This window comes from Camelus bactrianus, chromosome 5 (genome assembly GCF_048773025.1).
Source record: "Camelus bactrianus isolate YW-2024 breed Bactrian camel chromosome 5, ASM4877302v1, whole genome shotgun sequence".
Classification (NCBI taxonomy): domain Eukaryota; kingdom Metazoa; phylum Chordata; class Mammalia; order Artiodactyla; family Camelidae; genus Camelus; species Camelus bactrianus.
In genome coordinates, this window is record NC_133543.1 from 77,659,112 (window position 1) to 77,678,510 (window position 19,399).

A 19,399-nucleotide genomic window follows, 5' to 3' on the forward strand; every position below is an offset into this window, starting at 1 on the left:
TCCTTTCATTATAACACTGACATATATGATCCTAGTGCTGTGAAGTTTCCTGTGATTCTCTCAACAGGGCTTTAGGAAAGGGGTTTCCACCAGGGCTTACTTTCCTCATGCTCCTACTCACTGACTCCTCCTTAGCAAGGAGCATGAGCTTTCCCACTAAGCCCCCGTCCCAACCCTCAGGCTGGAATGGGCAGGGAAGGCAGCTATAGCAATGGAGAAACCTCTGGAGGGACTCAAACCAACTCTCCGAGGGGCTACGTCTAGGTGGCATCTGGGAAGCACATCTGTGGGCTTGTTCTTGCTGCCTGGCCCTTGGCCCCAGTGTGGAAACTCATGCCAGAACAGGGAGCATCCAACCCAGAGAATTCAAACAGCATTTCTGCTTCTCACTAAAAAGAAAATAAACCAACCAAACAAAAATATCCCGGGACTAGCACTGCAAAGGCCCTCCTCGATTCCATTCTGTCCTGACGTAAATTATTTCCCCCACTTATCCTCACTTCAATTCTGGGTTAAATTAGAAAGAATAACAGAATGGAAGACACTGAGACCTCAGTAAATATTGTAGCTGGGTGGTTAGGGGCACAGGCTATGGCCAGTTCGGTGTCTCTGTGGCTTACCTTTCAGAGCGTGAGCTTTCTCACATTGAAACTGGGGAATGATAATACTGACCTCAGAGAAGTTGTTCTGAAGGATAAAAGAGATAATTATATATTGCAAATAATAATGCTGACATTTATGGATCACTTATTAGATGTCAAGTACTGTGGTTTGGGCTTTGTGTGGATTATCTTAACTGCTATACCATGTTGTACCCAGGACTTAGCATATGGTCAACATTCAGTGAATGTTAGCAGTTATAAAGATAATGATCATACCAACAAAGTGTGAAGATCCAGTCTTCATTGCCCTTGGCAACATGTTTGTGCACTCATGCTCCCTTTCCCAAAGCTGGTCCAAACCATCCATTACTCCCCTGTCCCCTTTAGGTCCCCCTCCTTCTGGCCACACATCTCGAAGCCCACTGCTCTGAGGGAAAGATGGCCAGATTCTGAGTCTTTGGGAGACCTGAGTGGATCCTTCACTGTGGCCTGGCCTGTGATTACTCTTGACAGGGAACAAGCTGCATTTAGCCTCACTAGTTTTCCCCATCTTCAGAATGTGATCACCGTATCACTACCCATTTACTGTTAGTACTTTAGGACAGTGGGGAGAAAGATAGTTTGTAAACACCAAGGATGGTGTTTCTGGCCCACTCCCCACTTGAGAAGTTGATGTGGGAAGTAAGTGAGGTGAGGAGTGTGCACTTAGCTCTGGCTAAGACTCAGGATAACAATTTTCAGAAGCCAGTCTGCTAAGCCCAGTGCCTGACACAGCCCCTGCCACATCCTTGGTCCTCAAGAAACAATTTGTTGGTGCTGGAGATAATTCATGATTTTTAGTTCAAGGGCTAGTTCTCTATGTCTGCTACCAAAAGCAACTCAGGGACCAGCTGCCACCCATCTCTTCTTCCAGCTATCCCAGATTTGGAAACGGGAACTAAATGCTGCATGCCATTTGTTTTCCCTTGAAAATTAAAAAACTGTAACTGCTGCTAGGTTATGCCCCATAAGGTTTCATTTCCTAGTCCCTGTCCCACCGCACCCTCCCCAAGATGCTTTTCCCTGTGAATGAATTGTCCTCCAGAATCTGCAAGGCCACGCTGAAGTTTGGGGATCACATTTTCTAAGGGTGAGTAGTAGTAGGTTGTTGTCTTACCTAAATCAGTTGAGCAGCTTGTTCACTCGTGGACTTGATGGGACTTTATCTCCTCACTCTTCCTACCCTTGTTGCTGCCTCCTAAATGCCCTTTCTTGCTCCTGATATGCCCATCTGTTGGAGACCGCTTTGTGAACTCGAAGCTGACCTAATGCCAGGGCTAAGCCACATAAAGAGATTTGCAGGTGTGAAGCATTTTAAAGGAAGATCCATAACAAAAGAGATGAGCTTGAGCTCTCTGAAAGTTCCTTCCGAGGTGAAGTAGACTCCCAGCAAAAGCACAATGGAATCCCTCAGAGTAGCTTCAATATTATTTTGTTAGTTTGAAGTCTTCTGAGAGAGGCTCTGGGGACAATGACCTAGAGAAGCATTTAAATTTTTGGCTAGGATAACTGATCAGAACCAAAAACCTTTGTCTTATTATTTCAGCTACATAAAATGTTGATTTGGCTCTAAAATTCCCAGCAATGGGAATTCCAACATATGAGACTGTGGCCAATCTGGCTGTGATACGGACATGGTCTTTGAGAGAAACCAAGAAGATCTGATGCAATAAACTCCTTTGGTATTGAGGAAGGCTAACTCTCAGTGGCAGAAAGCAATTGCTTATGAAGAGGAGTGAGGAGTGGCACAGTAGCCAGTTCAAGAGACTAGACAGTCTTGTATTTTGGCTTCAGTATACGGTAATACAGTAATGATCTTACCATTTGAATTGGGCTTGTGAAGGCCAACGTAAAGCTCACTTTCCTTCACTGAGCACACACTGGCTTGGTTGGCTGAGAAATGGGACACATTGGCTACCGGAGGGGAAAACAAACAGTCAGGGATTTCAAAATAGCTGTGGATAATCCACAATTGGTCGAGCCGGTTTGTACTTCAAAACAGCCTCTTGGAATCACAGGGTGCTGGAGGAAGGCCATTGTATTGGACGTCATCTTGTTCCGTTGAGGAAAGCAAGGCCCATGGAGATGAAGGAACCGATCTAAGAGCATGAAAATGATGGAGAATCATATAATGTGAGTTCTTGGGAAATGCATTCTTGTTGGATACCCACCCTCTGCAATTCGATGGGTCATCTGCATGACTGAAGCTCCCAGTACCTTTAGAGAGAGGCTGGTATTACAGTAAGTGCACTGAGCACTGATCTGAGGACATGAGATGATTCCTTCCTCTTTCTGTGTCACTTCATCTCAATAAGCCTCTCAGCTTCATTTTTAAAATAGGAATTATTCCATGTTAAAAGACTGTTACAATAATTGTGAGAATAAAGTAAAGTAATGAATGTTAGAGCAGCTTTTAAAAACAATAAATGCCACCAAATGTCAAGTCATATTTTTCCATTAGCATTTGGGCCTCTATAGTGACACTTGCCAAATTCTGTCTAGAAAGATAATTATTTGCTTATTCCTCTGTGAAGGATGGCATCCTCATCCTGAACTATGTTGCAAGTTACCTCCAGACCCTGTCCTAGTACCTTTTCCATAGTGGCTGCTTGATCAGATCTTCTTGAACTGAATACCTTATAATAAACTTCTGTTTTCTTGGTCAAACTTCCTTTTTTTCCACCACTGTGGTACTAATTGAGAAAATTCCAATTAGAACTTTAACATTTTTTTCAACCAGAGAGAGAGAGAGAGGCACAAGGTGTGTTTACCAGAGACTTGACATTTTAATGGTACATTTTTAACTAGTTCACTTTTGTATGAAATGTGAGGAACGTAGAGATTCAGACATAAGAAATGTCACAAATTGGAAAGTAAGAGTTGAAGAACCAAGTTTTATGAAATCACTTTAATGTCACTGAGAGTAAAATAAGAGAAAAATAGAACAGATTTATAAGTTTAAGTCCACATCGGAGTGCTTTGGTCTCTTCTAGGATTTCCTGGAGCCCTGTAGACTGTTACTCACCATCCACATATGCATATATAAAAATATACCATCTATAAATAGCCACCTGCCTTTCAGTGAAATTAAAGATGGGAGAGTTAGAAGAGAATTCCCCAGTATAATTACAGGGCTCAAACCTACAGCTGTTATACTCCTATAGTTCTACCCAGAGAGTTTCTAATATCACTATTTTCTATCAAACACATTTCTTAAAAAAATCTGCTTTTTCTTTAATGGCAAGATATTGTCAACAGGACATTTATTTGCTTCTCCCCAAGATTTCTCACAAACCTACTTCAAAAGATCGGGTGTTGCATAAAGTTATTGTATAGACTAATTTTGTTTTATAAACTGAAGAAAATTTTCACAAGTGTTTCTGCTCCTTATCTAGGGATTAACACCAAACTCCTGCTAATGTTTTTCCTAAACCCCACACGTGCCCTTTCACAAACACTCTCCCTCACCTATTTTCTGCTTAGGTGCACCTCCTTAAAGATCCCTGAGCTTCTAAAATTCTTAGGTAAAGAGTCTACTACATACAGACGCACCACGATGTGAGAAGAATTAAGCTGAACACTTTTATCTTTGCTTACAAAAAAGCAGGTAGTGATTTATTCATACACAGTCTTTGTTCCCTCACTACAGACCAGTGCTCTTCGGTCTTTGAGAGCCCTGAAGGATGAGGCAGCACTGACAAGAGGGAGGGGACACGTTTACGGGAGCAGTCACATAGCTCTCCCCACAGAAGGGGCTAAGTGCCTTTAGCAGTTAATTTGCGAGCAGAAAACCCCATTGGGAGCCTTCCACCTACTCTAAAAGCAAACATTCTTAACAGGCAGTATTAGTGTGGTGTTAAAAGAGGCATGCTTTAACCTAAAAGGTGTCATTTTATGAGCAAAAACTGAATAAACCTTAAGAGACTTGAAGTCGCTATTTTTTTCCTTTCTCGATGCCAGAATCTTCACAGGTTAAGATGACCTCACACTCATTGTGATGTTCAAAACCCAGGAGGATCTTAAAGCTGCTTTGCACAGAGTGCAGCCACAAGCCTTCCTCCTCCTGGTGAGGACTGTCTGTCACTGGTTTTCATTCTGTATGTTTGTAAAACACACCAGCCATGTGTGTGAGCCTGTTAATTAAAACAAAAACAGAACTGTTTCTGTTGAGCTTTAGAAGTACAGAAACTCAGAGCCAGAGCAGGGAGGGAGAAACAGCAAAGTCCAGTCTGCTGCTGTGATGGCTGCTGGAGAATGAGGGAACTCTGTTATGAAAAGCCAGCAAACAGACACCTGAATTAAAGAGAGACAGACGAAGGAAAGGGGGGGGGGGTGTGGGGAAAGCAAGCCAGTGAGGCTTGGAACTGGAAGTATTTAGAATGCCTTTATCATTTCCCTGAGGGACTGTTTAATATCAAAGTGGCTGGATAGCGAAGGCTTCTCGGTCTAATCTGATTCCAAAGTTAGCCTCTCTGACAAGAGGAAAGAATAGCTTCAGTGGCTTCTGAGGCCATCCTGGGGTCAGGCATGGAGTCTATTCCTGCCGGAGCTGCTGAGTCACAGCCACCTCAGGAATCACTTGACCTCTGGCTCAGTTGACCTAGAAGGTAGAGGGAAGCCTGCAGCTGGGAAGGCTCCACGTGCAAGGCCCCTGCTACGATCTCCCTCTGGAATCAAGTACAGACTTTCCCAGACACCTGAACCCAAAGGATTTAAGTATTAACAATTTAGATAAGGGGCATTAGAACACAAAAACACCAATCAGTGATAAAAAAAATTCAGAATGCTCCCCCAGGAAAACATCTCCAGAAAAGCAGACCCAAAATATCTAGTCCTCTTTTAAATATGGACTTCATGCCTGAAGAGTAGTAAAAACATGGATCAGATAGCACCTCTCTAAAAGAGATGCTTATTCTGTACCTTCAGTGAATTATCCAAAGCAGGATGTGAAAAAGCTTAAGGGTATGTGTGGTGGGGTGGTGTGGAGAGGCAGGAAGCAGCGACAACAGAAAAAAAAAAATTAAAGGACAGTTAAGACATTCATTACACTCTGTATTTTAAAAGGCACGAAAAAAAAGACCTCTCTCTCTATATATATCAAACATCTTCCTCTACGAGGGACATATCCAATGGTGTCCCTCCACACTATCTTTCTATAATACAAAATTCTGTTCTTTGGCTTATATAGGAACCATAAACTAAATAAACGTCCACTTTGTATTTTTTAAAAAATTTATTTGTGATCTGTACATGTGATAAAGTGGGGCTTCCTTGTAGACTTTTAAAGGCAAAAACAAAACAAAAATCCAAAGTAAAAATGTATAAATACAATATATATTTTCTTACAAAAATGGGAGATTTACAAAATATACATACTGCACTTGTCTCTATTTTACAAATTTCACATGCAAGAGATACAACACAAAAGATGCCAAAAACTGTGTAGTGGGAGTTTTAAAAATCTGACAAATGAGACATTTTGAAGGTCTAAGAAACACATCGTCAATGTTAACTTTAATATAAAAAGCAGCTCCACTCAACCGAACATTATGTATATAAAGTAACTTGTACTCCTGACAGTACACTCTATGATTTTAAAAACTATTTAAAACAGCATTTAAAAGCTGTTTTGAGAAATAGGATAGTGTTGCCAGATTGGGTGGTGTCAAACGTGGAGTAAAGGTTAGCTCCCATGATGCTGTTTAGCTTTAGACCATTATGCAAAAGAATTAGAGTTCCATTATAGAAAAAAAAAGTACATGATCTAAGATTAATAAATTTCAGTCATCCAGCACATTTCAAAGAACTCCAGAATTACTTTGAAGTTTACCTTGTTTTTAATGACTTTCCTTAAAAATGGGGTCCATGGTTTAAACTGTCCTCTTCACTAACATTTCTGCAGGTCACCTCCCCACCTCCCTGCCCCAGCCACACAAAGACAGGGTCAGCATACACATGATATTTTATAAACGGTTTTATAGAACAAAGAAAACAAGACAAAATGGTTCTTTACTTTAAAAAAAAATTTTAACTTTCCTTTATTATGAGGCTAAAGGCATTATGCTTCTTTTATGTTGAAGAATTCAAATTGGAGGAAAAAAATAGAAAGAAAACCTAAATGCAGGTTTATGGGAAGAAAAAAAAAGAGAGATTTCCCTGAACCTTTTAACAGAGCCTGTTGGATCATGTGTTCCGAATTAAATTTACTTAAAGCAAACATAACAAAACCCCTTGCATTTCCTTTAGCCAAGTCAGAACGCCTGATGGAAAGGGTATGGACGCACGCTGCCCTTCACTTTTCCTTAAAAAGGAATGTTTATCTCAACCAAATTAACATCCAAAGGGAAACCTCAGATTTGCGCAGCTTTGCCTATAAAAGTTGCTGTCTTCACAGTTATGCCTTTCCACAGGGAGACACTTGTTTCCTCTTTTGTCTCTTACAACAAAGACAAGGGGAAAAATGCATTCCTGTTTTGAAAAGCAACAAGTCATCACAAATAAAACATCCTTTTCCCCGCCTCCTGCATTCCCCCAGAAAATAAAAAAGTAGTAGAATTACCTACTACTCGCCTCCTTTCCCTTATTGCAAAATGTTATCTTCATTTCTTTTGCATCCTGCATTAGGATTCTAGGAGGCAGGCCTCCCAAGACTTCAAAATGCTTAGGGGGAGAAAAACAGGCAGGAGGGGGAGGGGAGGAGAGACTGTAATGTCTGACCCTGGAAATTAACCCATCTGGGCTCCAGTTTGGCCCCAGTGAAAAGAGATTATGGTTTGACCACCGCTTGACAAGAACACTGCAGGGAGCCCTCCCGTTTCCCAACAAAGCCGCCCGCTGCAGACAGAGCTGTACCTTTCACCCGGGCCTCACAGGAGTGAGGACAGGCCACTTGTCTTGCAGCAGGGGAATCGCTCACAGTCCCAGTTCAGCCCCAGAGCCGGGAAGAACTCACAGCAACCTTCTGATCTCAGTCTTCTCGATTGGCCCAAGTCAGCCGGTACCATACAGGATTAACATCATTGTTATCATCATCATCATCATCATCATCATCCTGCAAGTCTTTGCCAGAAGTCTTTTCATCCAAACGGTCTCTCCACTCAGGCTTCCTTTCCAAACCCATTCCATGTCCAGAGTCTACATACATCTTCTCACTTCCAGGTCACTTCTCATTGAAGGGGAAGGAGGTTACAGAAGCAAGCCCCCCACCCATCAGTTCTTTCCCTACCTCTCCTTAACCCCTTGGAGGGGGTGGGAGAAAGAAGGGTGGGGGAGGGGCAGGGACTCATACTGCAGTCTCCCCCTTGCTGCTGTGGCTGAGTCTGTGGTAGAAGCGGCGCCACGACTGCAGGGTTTTGCCGGACCAGATCCAGAAGCCAGTGGTGATGCCTACGATCATGGTCATCAGGTACTTGATCATGAAGACGGTGAAGTCGGGGCTCATGGGCGGGAAGTGGCCGGGCGGGCAGGGCACCGCGTAGCTCTTGCACGTCTGCAGGAGCCAGGTGCGCTCCCAGTGTTCGCGGAAGGCCTGCTCGTAAAAGTAACAGGCCAGGACGATGGTGGCCGGCACCGTGTAGAGCACGCTGAAGACGCCGATGCGCACCATGAGCTTCTCCAGCTTCTCGGTCTTGGTGCCGTCGTGCTTCATGATGGTGCGGATGCGGAAGAGCGACACGAAGCCGGCCAGCAGGAAGGACGTGCCGATGAAGAGGTAGACGAACAGGGGTGCCAGCACAAAGCCTCGCAGCGCGTCCACGCTGGACAGGCCCACGTAGCACACCCCGCTGAGCAGGTCCCCGTCCACCTGGCCCATGGCCAGGATGGTGATAGTCTTGACGGCGGGCACTGCCCACGCGGCCAGGTGGAAGTACTGCGAGTTGGCTTCGATGGCCTCGTGGCCCCACTTCATACCGGCCGCCAGGAACCAAGTGAGCGACAAAATGACCCACCAGATGGAACTGGCCATGCCGAAGAAGTAGAGCACCATGAAAAGGATGGTGCAGCCCTCCTTCTTGGTGCCCTGCGCCACCGTGCGGTAGCCGTCGTCTGAGAAGCGCTCCACGCACACGGCGCGGTCCTCCAGCAGGAAGCCGGCCACGTGCGCCACGGCCACCATGAAGTAGCAGCCCGAAAGGAAGATGATGGGCCGCTCCGGGTAGCTGAAGCGCCGCATGTCCACTAGGTAGGTGAGCACGGTGAAGAGCGTCGAGGCGCAGCACAGCACCGACCACACTCCCACCCAGAGGCGGGCGAAGCGCCTCTCCTCCTCCTTAAAGTACATGAGGCCGTTGGCACGGCCCGGCTCGCAAGGGGCGCCGCAGTCGCGCTCGCCCAGAAAGCGGTAGCCCAGGTAGGGGGGCACCTTGAGCTGGCGGGGGCACGAGAAGGGGAAAGCGGAGCGGCCCCTACCGTCAGCGGCACCCGGGGACAGGGCGGTGAAGGGCAGGTCGGGCATGTAGGGCGCGGTGGGGTAAGCGGTGGGGCCGCCGCCAGGGCCCCCGGAGCCGTCGGACGTGTTCTGGCCCACGCAGATCTCCCCCGCGCCGTGCACGGGGAAGTTCTCGCAACGCAGCCGCTCCGGCCATTGGAAGCCGAACTTGTTCATGAGAGCCTCGCAGCCCTGGCGGGCACGCTCGCACAGAGATCGGCACGGCGGGATGGCCTTATCCAGCACGGTGCACACGGGTGCGTACATGGAGCAGAGGAAGAAGCGCAGCTCGGGAGAACACTGCACCTTCACCAGCGGGTAGAACTGGTGCACCTCGAGGCCCGCGTCCTCTTGGTTTGTGTGACCCAGCAGATTGGGCAGTATGGTCTGGTTGTAGGCGATGTCCGTGCACAGCGGGATGGAGATGGGCTGGCAGAAGCCGTGGTCTGGCACTGAGATGCCCTTTTCGCCGTGGTACGGCTGCGCCCTGGCGCCCGCGGGCAGTGCGCCCAGCAGCGCAAGCACCAGGGTGCACAGGCCCAAAGGCGAGCGCGACGCTGCCGCGCGGGGACCCCGCATTGCCGGCCGCGGGAGCAGCGGCGCTCTCAGCCCGAAGAACGCGACGAGGCAGCCGGGAGAGGCTGGGATCCGGGGAGGCGCCGCCGCGCCGGGCGCATGAGAGTACTCCCGGCGCCGGGGCCGGGCCGTGGGCGGGCGCGGAGCCGAGGGCGCTGCAGCTGGGGTGCTCGCGCCGCGGGGGCGCCGCCGCCGCCGCCACCGCCGCCCAGCACTCGCGCAGCCTCCGGGGGCTCAAACTCGTCTGCCTGGGCTGGGGGCGCCGATGGGGGTTGGGGGCGGCGATTTCTTCTCCCGCAGCGACGTAACGGTGCGGTTTTTCTGCGTCTAGCAGTAACAAGCGTCTCCGGTTACCCTTCAAAGTTTGCTCAAGTCTCTCGACTCAGCGCACAGTAACGCGCGCGCCCCCCACACCAGGTCTGGCACCCCGGCAGGCGAGAGCCCGGCGCCGCCGCTTGCTAGCCGAAGCCGCCGACTATGCGGTGCGGCTCCGCCTCCCCGCCTTGAGGCTCCGCTCGCCGCCGCCGCCTCCTCCTTCGCCTCCTTCTCCACTCCCAGCTCCTTCTTCAGCCCCAAAAGCTTGGCCCCAAGTTTCAGCCAAACGGCTGATTTTCTCTCTGGGTCCGATCGGCGTCTTGGAGCCAAGAGCTCAGCGAGTTCTTTACGGGAATCCTGTCACACTGTGTCGGAAGCTGCGAGGCCCCGTGCCCGCGGCCTGGCCTGGCCTCTCCAACCCCGCACAGCCTTGGCCGGTGAGTCCCGGTGCCCGCCACCGCCGCCGCCACTCGCCGGGAGGGAGCGCAGAGTAACGCCTTGGAGCGGCGCGACTCGCCAGAAGAAGCGTCTGGCTCTCTGGGTTCCGGGCCGCCCCGCCCCCTCCCCTCCCCCCATTCACAAACCACTCCGGGGGCGGGCCCTCGAGCTCCAGGGCGGCCCAATGGCAGCCTTTGTTTTCTGTGTGGCGGCCTCCGGATTGGGTGGAAGTCGGAAGGGGCGGGCGAGGGAACCCGAGAGGCGCTGTCTGCAGCGCTCTGGGCGGATTCCTGAGGGGAGGGGCAGGGGGCTGGGAGGGAAAAGTTAAGAAAAACTTTTACCCTGAATTCAATGCGAGGGGACCGGGGGTGGGGTGGGGGTATTGGGGGGAGGTAAGCACACCAGAAAGGGAATTTGCTTGAAAGATTTGTTCCTCTTCCGGGTACACTAAAATACACATTCCTGAACAGAAGGGCGCACTGGTTAAGGCATTTGCGGGGAGAAGCTGAGAATAGAGCGGAGCCTCAGCAGAGAAAGACGTGACCTGCAGTCACGTTAGCCCTACCCGGGCTGAAAATGCTGAGCTTGGCGGGGGACTTTTAGGTAGCAGGATCCTTAATGTGGGGTTCGGTATGAGGCAAGGCGGTGCGCCTCGCGTATGGCTTTTCTCTCCCCAGAGCCTAACAGACCACGTGAGGCCACCATCCCCTCTCACCTCCTCTCCTGGTTGTAAAAAGGAGGAGGGGCTGCGTGCGAGGAGAAATCGGAGTCGGGCGGAGGGGACCGACTTAAGGCGGGAGGAAGTGCAGACCCCTCCCAAGGGAGAGGGCCCGGGAGCGCCGGGCGCGGGGCACCCCCGCCTCAGGCCACCCTGCCCACGGGCACGGCCCAGAGTCTAGGGATCTGGTATAGGAAGTTATAAGAAAACTAAGACAGTGTTGTGGGAAATGGTTGTAAAAAACTTGCGACCAAGTGCCCGGGAACTCTGTATGGTTTAAAGCGCGTATTTAATTGCTCTGTTTTTCTCAGTTCTGCGGCGTGTGGTCGTTCGGGATCCCACCTTCGTCGCAGAAGCAATGATCTGAGTCTTGGAATCTGCGTAGAAAAGTTTTATTGCTTGTTAGAAACCAAGGACATTTGCTAATTAAAGAGTTTTCGAAACATAAAGAGAGGTTATCCTTGTTCTCGGGTAGCGTTTTCTGATTGGCAAGCGTTCTTTTGTTCCCGATCAAATCTTCGCTCGGCTATAAGCACTGGGCGCTCGCGCGCGCTCTCTGGTAACACCAGCCGTGATCAGAAGTTACCGGGTGGGGACGGAGGAAGGTGTCTCCCCTCTCTCTGGACAGCGAGGAATATCAAGAATTCTCATACAGGAAAGTGACATGTTGAGAAAGGAAAAATGTGCTTCTCTCTCTCTCTTAATCTCTCTCTTTCTAACACACACACACACACACATACACACGCACACACACACGTACTCCAACGCCTTAAGAAATGTTACTCCTAGCCGAGCCCTTCCTTCTGCCAGTCTTAGTTCCCGTCGCAACAGCCCTGAGGCATTTCTGATCAGGATGCCTGTTTGCAGAAGTTGCTGGTGAGTCTCTTCTCCAGCAAGAAAAACTGATCCTGAAATCGAAGACAGTTAATTGGGTTCCCTTCCACGGGAGACTTTGGCTTCCTCTGTTTCTCTTTTATTTATTTTCTATTACTGGTTTACTGGAAATCTGTCCTTCCACTTCACAGTTCTTTGTCCTCTCCACCCCTGTTAATGGGTCTGGAGAGCCAAATCATTTAGCCAAGGTAGGGTGTCAGACTGCTCATGTTCTCCATCCGGCCCTCAAAAGGAATCCTCATCTTTTTCCTCCAAAGCATCAATTTCCCCTTCACACCTGGGACCGTATCTTTTTTTCTGTGGGGTATCTGCATCAAGGCAATATGAAGGATTAATGATATTTTCTGTAAAAATGTTTCATTTCCTACTTGTATTTTTTAAGGGCTCTTCTTTTTCTTTCTAAATTATTATTCCTATTACCTAACATTAGAGAGTATTGATATTGAATGCATTGAAAGATGTTGTGTAAGGTCAATGCTGCTTTGCTTTGTCATTTAAAGTGTGTGTGGTGGGGGATTGGAAATTCCTTTTTCTCTCTGTGAGCTTCAGGATATACTCCTTTTCTAAATCAAATTTTCATGCTTATTCATCAGGCCACTGATCTAAGTCATCTTTGTTTATTGAGGGAGAAATTGCAAACACTGTCATCAAATAAAATGAAAATGGACAGGATGAAATACTGTCTTAAATACAACTAAAATCAATTTTGTTATGAGCCTTCCCTCCTCATATTATAGTATAGCCCCAAACAGTTCCCTGGTGAGGTAATAGGGATGGTTATTTGGAAAGAAAAAAGAAAGAGAGAGAGCCCTTAAAAGGACAAGGGACGGATGAAATATTTTACAAACAATCTACGTGTAAGATGCAGAAAACCCATCCTCGTTTATCTAGATGAAATGTATCACAGATGGGAGTCCTCTTGCTCTGACCGAGGCAGACAAGTACAAAAAAACAGAGAAGCAAAGGCCATGTTTTTTGAAGAGTGTTTTGTTTTGTTTTTAGGATGATTTTTAAAAAACCACTCCAAAATTATTCTGACAAATAAGAATTTGCTGTTTCTGAGAGGGGTGCAGTAGCTTCCTATGCCTTACATGATATAGAATGTTGATCTCAAGGAGCTAAGTCATAAAAGGAAGTAGATCAGAAAAGTCAGTTCATAGTGTAGGGGGCTAAAGAGTCTGTTTTAGGCTCTATGATAAATATAGTAACACTGGTTCACATTCTGTTCAGAATCAGTTTAATTGTCTTTTCCAAGTAACACCTTCCACACCCAATTCCCAAAGCCACTAACTGGTATCTTCTTTGGAGAGTTTAGGGTGGAAAATTTTGTAACTGTCTGCTGCAAGACTTCCAATTGTCCCTGCCCTTTAAAACAACAAAGGCGTTTATTTCTTCACATCATAGTCATATGGTTCCTTAGAAAAGTGATGCTATTCATTGGCTCCAGTTATTTAAATGTTACTTATTTTGGCCAAATGCCAGGTTTATCTGGTTGAATTACATTCTGATGTCAGGCCAGATTTGAAAATGGCCACCTTCGTGTTGCCATAATCCTGTGGTTGTAGTGAAACTCCAGCTGCAAGAATTACTCATGCAAGACAGGAAAGGGCAGCTTTTAGCATATACTTCCCTTTCTGGCCCCTCTTTTACCAGACAATCTATGACTTTATAACACCGAGGACTTGGAATTTCCAGTTGCCAGGTTGCCATTGACTTCTTTTCATTTTAGTTTGAGATGTTGGATCATTCAAAAAAATGGGAACATTCTTATTCCTAAAGCAGACTTTCAAGTTTTATGAAAGTTAGAGATGTCTGGATTGAATTAGAGGAGGGCTATGGTGAAATCCTGTTATGTAGGCTAGGCCCTGCCGTGTAGAGGTGGTTTATAAGGTAGATTCAGTGACTGAATCTGTTTGAACATTTTCCTTGTTTGAGAGTTGTATTAGTTACTATAGTTGTATAACAAACTACCCTGAAACATAGCAGCTTAAGATAACAAATATTTAATATCTCATGGTTTCTGTGGGTCAGGAATCTGGGTGTGCTTTTCTGGGTCCTCTAGCTTGGGTCTCTCATGAGACTGCAATCAGGGTGTTGATCAGGGCTGCAGTTACCTCAAGGATCAACTGGAAGAGGATCCATTTCCAAGCTCATTATGTGGCTGTTGTAGGCTTCAGGTTCTTGCTAACTATTGGCCAGAGACATCAGTTCCTTGCTAAGTGCACTTCTCACAAGGCCACTTATAACATGGCACCTTGCTCCCCTCTAGGGAGAAAGTGCTCAGAGAGAAAGAGCGAGAGAGCACACAGAAGATGGCAATCAGGATGGAAGTCATGGTCTTTCATAATCCAATCTTAGAAGTAATATGCTGTCACTTTTGCCTTACTCTATTGGTTAGAAGCAACTCATTAGGTCTACCTACAATCAAGGGGCAGCAGGGATTATGCTGGGTTGTGAAAATCCATTGAAGAGTGAGAATCACTGCCCTTGGTCTGTCCAGAGAAAGGGTCACATAAACAACACATGTTGATTGGTTATAATGCCACTTGTCTCTGCTGGAGTCAGAACAGAACCCTAACTCTGACCAACTGTTTCTTCAAACACATGTCATTGGATTAGAGGGAGAAAGAATGTGGGAAAGTTAATTAATACAAGACCATCAGCAACCCTAGGTAAAAACCTCCAAGTGCAGAAGGTAGCCATTCTGGGGAGTCAAATTTGTACTCAAAGGACCAAGCGTATGGACTGAGTCTATAGAAAGACTGATTATTTGGGCTATGAGGGAAAAGCACCACTGGTAATCACTAGGTCATATGTTTGGCTAAAGACTGGGGACTCCATTACTATGAAGAAGGGAAGAACAGATATTGAGGGACAACTAGTAGCCTCCACACCATGCTAAGGACTTTATATGCTTTAGAGCATGCATTTCTCTTTCTCATCACAACTCAGAAGAAAGCGATCTCTTGGGTCTTTATAGATAATTCCTATCTTGCAACACTTTTGCAATCACTTAATTGAAACATCTCAATGTCAATTGCAGTCCTAGAAAATATCTTCTCAAATGCTTCATCCAGGCCATTGAGCAAGATGAAGGTGGCTGCAAGCCTGAGCCTCGTTAGTCAACCCTGAACAGATGCCTCTTGGGCTGGTGCTGATCCTCGGAGGTCAGCTTTCTACAGCTTCCCAGGCCCCAGGAGAAAGTTAGAAGACACTTGTGTTTTCACCCTTTTGCAGGCCTTGGTACTATGGTCAGTGAGGTTCTCTCAGTTGCTGGAGTAGACAGGCAGGCAGGTGGCTTCATTAATGGGGATGGTGGGATTCTAAGGGAAGGTGCTAGGAAACAGCTGTTGTGACCTGGTTTTCTTGTCTACTTTCAAAAGAGATGTTCCCGTCTCTATGCCAGTCTGGACAATAATGATGTGTAGGAAGGGTGGCAGAGGTGGTTAGTACAGACTGGCTTGTTCTACTTTTCACCACTGATTTCCTGTCCTGCCTCAGGCAAGTCACTTAACCTCTCCGGCTCTCCAGGGTGTTGTGAGAGTTAATGAGATAATATTTACAAAATGCTTTGTGATCTATGGGCAAAAATATCATGACTGCAGTATACTGGTTTAGTTACATGGATGCAAATCATGGAAATAAAATAAAAGAACAAGTTATGTGCATATTTTATGGCCCTGGCTCTGCTGAGGTTGTGATTTTTTTTTACAGTGGCATTCTGGTAAATGTTTAATGACCAGCTCTCCAGGAAAAAAGCCCTGATCTATACATTTGCCAATTTCCATGGTGTAAATGCTACTACCTTGGTTGATTTCAAGTCTCACGATGTCACTGCACTTGGACTTTGAAAAAGATGCACATAATAAGGTCTCACAAGCCCCCAAGTGCTGATTCTAGCACACTACTGAGTTTACAGGACTTACTCTTTTCAGATTATTTTCAGTATCAAACATAGGGTTTTTTTTTTTTTAAATTTTTTTTGGAGGAAGTAGTTAGGTTTCTTTCTTTCTTTCTTCCTTTCTTCCTTTCTTCTTCTTTCTTTCTTTCTTTCTTTCTTTCTTTCTTTCTTTCTTTCTTTCTTTCTTTCTTTCTTTCTTTCTTTCTTTCTTTCTTTCTTTCTTTCTTTCTTTCTTTCTTTCTTTCTTTCTTTCTTTCTTCTCTCTCCCTCTCTCTCTCTCTCTCTCTCTCTCTCTCTGGCAGTACTGGTAATTGAACCCAGGACCTTGTGCGTGCTAGGTACACACTCTACCACTGAGCTATACCCTCCCCCCAAAAATAGTTATATTTTTAATAGAATGACTACCATTTATAAGGTACCAGGTGCTTTAGGTACACTAACTCTAATTTTATAACAATGTTTCAAGGTTCCAGATTTAAGCTCCTTTTTATAGTAGCACAGGCTGGACTAAAACCTGATTTATAACATTTTTTTACCTCACACTGTACCACTACTTGATGTCTTCATGGTAGGTATCACTAATTTTGGTCCTTTTATAGGTCTGATCAAAAGCCGTTCCAAAATTTAGAGAAGCCCCAGAAATTTCTAGGCTTGGGCTATCAAGCTCAGATTGGTGATGACCCTCTGAATATTATACCTAATAGGTTTCAAAGCCACTTGTTGATAACCACCAATTTTTTCATATTTTCCAAGGAACAATTTAATTCCCATTGCTGAAATTTGCAGTGAGTTTCTAGATTAGGAGATGTGGGTGCTCTGCTCCAGCCCACGAGGGCAGATGGGAAATCTGGCAGTGTATCAGGCCCTCCCCATCTTGGCAGGCCAGGACAGCTAGCAGAGAGCTAGGAGAAGCTGCAGGAGTAAGACTCACAGTAGTAATGAAAGCCCTCAGAACCTTCTAGAAGAGTGAAGATGGGAGTTAGAGCAGTGGATCTTAAACCTGGCTGGTCATCAGAATCACCTAAGGAGTTAAATTTTTTTTTCCCCAGAAGTTTAGGCCCCACCTTAGACACATTGAGTCAGAATCTCTGTCGTTGGACTTGGGGATTTAATTTTTAAAACCTCAGTGAATTAGGTTTGAGAATCGCTGACCCAGACTCATATTCTGAAGCAGCGTATTGTGTCCCTGATGCCTCATAGAAGGTCTTTGGTCTTGCATGAAGTCCCTACTACTTGACTGTGTTTTGACCTGAAGGATGGAATAATAAGAACCAAAAAGGAGGTTGAGTTATGTGAGGGGTGTGTGTGTGAGTGTGTTATGTGTGTGTGAGAGACTAAGAGAGAGAAAAAGGGAGGGGGGAGAGAGGTGGTTGGATAAATGTCTGGTTGTATGATTTGTGCTGGGGTCTGAGACTTTCTTTATGAGTCTCAATGAGTTCACAGTGGCTGTTCTAAAATGTAACGCTACTACTCTCACAGTGCATTCACAGCATTTCCGCAGACTGATGTTGCCATCCTTGCACCTTGTCCCACATGAACCCTCACCCCAGATGACTGAGCCAGGAGTAGGCAAGCATCTGACTCAGCCATGGGGTTGTCTGGCATGAGATCTCTGTCCAACAGGTGTGCCCACTGGGTATACAGTGACCACTCAATCAGAGCCTTTCATTTGGGAAATCTGAGTGTAAAATATATTGGCAAGAAGCTGAGAAACATTCCATGAGAAAGGAACAAGCAAAAACCAGGGAGCAGTAGAAGCTTGGGAGAAGCAAGAGCCATGAGGTAGGGAGGTGAGTAGGGAGAGCACTTACTTAGATGGTGGAAACAGGAGCCTGGATGGGAGGACAGGGTAGTGGAGGCCTTCCCTGGTGGAACGCCATGGAGGAAGGGAGGAAGGAGGAGAGGATGGATGGAAGGAAAGAAGAAAGGGAAGAAGAAAGCCCAGAAGGAAAGGTAGGCAGGCAGGCAGGCAGGAAGGAAGGAAGGAAGGAGAGAAGAAACATCTGTTTTTAAAGGAGAAGATAAGAAGACCAAGGCACAAGAGCTATTTCCTAGCTCCTTCCTTGGAATCCCACCATCCCCATTAATGAAGCCACCTGCCTACCTGTCTACTCCAGCAACTAGAGAGAACCTCACTAACCGTAGTGCTGGGGCCTGCAAAAGGGTGAAAACACAAGTGTCTTCTGACTTTCTCCTGGGGCCTGGGAAGCTGTAGAAGGCTAACCTCCAAAGATTAACACCAGCCCAAGAGGCATCTGTTCAGGGTTGACTAACGAGGCTCAGGCTTGCAGCCACCTTCATCTTGCTCAATGGCCTGGATGAAGCATTTGAGAAGATATTTTCTAGGACTGCAGTTGACATTGAGTTGTTTCAATCAAGTGATTGCAAAAGTGTTGCAAGATAGGAATTATCTATAAAGACCCAAGAGATCGCTTTCTTCTGAGTTGTGATGAGAAAGAGAAATGCATGCTCTAAAGCATATAAAGTCCTTAGCATGGTGTGGAGGCTACTAGTTGTCCCTCAATATCTGTTCTTCCCTTCTTCATAGTAATGGAGCCCCCAATCTTTAGCCAGATGTGTGATCACTTGGAATAAAGACTTCATATTAAAGCTTCCCTGTTTCTATTCACCAAGTTACAGCCAGTGGAACATCAGCTGTATTGTTGTGTGCAAAATAAAGGGGGTAGATGTGCTCTCCTCACCTCCTGATGGCTGAAACTCCGGGGTCTATCGTATATCATGAGGTGACCTTGGAAAGGAAAAAAAAAGATAGGAGCCTGGGTCTCTAACACTGAGGTGCACCACACCAGCCAGGGATGGACTCCCTCTGGATTTCTCCAATATGAGATCAAAATAAACTATGTCTTGTTTAAGCCAACATTATTTTAGGGTTTCTTATGCCTCTCAGTCAAGCCTAATCCTAGTTTATCTCATGGGGCCTGGCACATAGTAGGTACTCATCAAATGTCAGTTTCCTTCACAGTCTTTCTTTGAAGGTTCTATAGCTCTTTTGATATTACTTCTATTCTCTCTTCTATTTTAGTGCCTACCTTATGCCACCTATTCATCTCAAAGGTCCTTGAGACCAGGAACTGTGTCTTATTTTCTCCTTTGCCTTTCACAAGGCTCCATTTGTTGAGGGGGAGGGTTTAGCTTAAGTGGTAGAGCACATGCTCAGCATGCGTGAAGTCCTGGGTTCAATCCCCAGTACCTGCATTAAAAAAATTAATTCAATAGACCTAATTAGCCCCTCCCAAAACAAACAAAACAAAAACTTAAAAATAAATAAATACTTTTTAAAAAGTTTCCATTTGTTGAATCAGATTGTGTGATTCGTCAGTCAGATGAAGTTCAGTGAAAATTTAAAACTATAAAGTGCAGAAATACAGGATGGTGAAAGACTAGCAAGGGACACAAGATCTGGGAGTCATGATAGACCACAAGCTAAACGTGTCAACAGTGAACTGTTTTAAATTGAACATACTTTG

At 46.2% G+C, this 19,399-nt stretch overlaps 1 protein-coding gene and 1 long non-coding RNA gene across 2 annotated transcripts in view; one reads left to right on the top strand and one right to left on the bottom strand.

Moving 5' to 3' along the window:
* The window catches only part of LOC141577739 (uncharacterized), a 133,361-nt gene that overhangs the window by 77,964 nt on the left and 35,998 nt on the right, over nt 1-19,399 (top strand). The gene's annotated exons all lie outside the window — the stretch shown is intronic.
* On the bottom strand, nt 5,856-10,524 carry FZD7 (frizzled class receptor 7). The gene has a single exon (XM_074364162.1). The coding sequence runs from the start codon at nt 9,646-9,648 to the stop codon at nt 7,924-7,926; it is 1,725 nt and encodes a 574-aa protein (XP_074220263.1). The 5' UTR covers nt 9,649-10,524; the 3' UTR covers nt 5,856-7,923.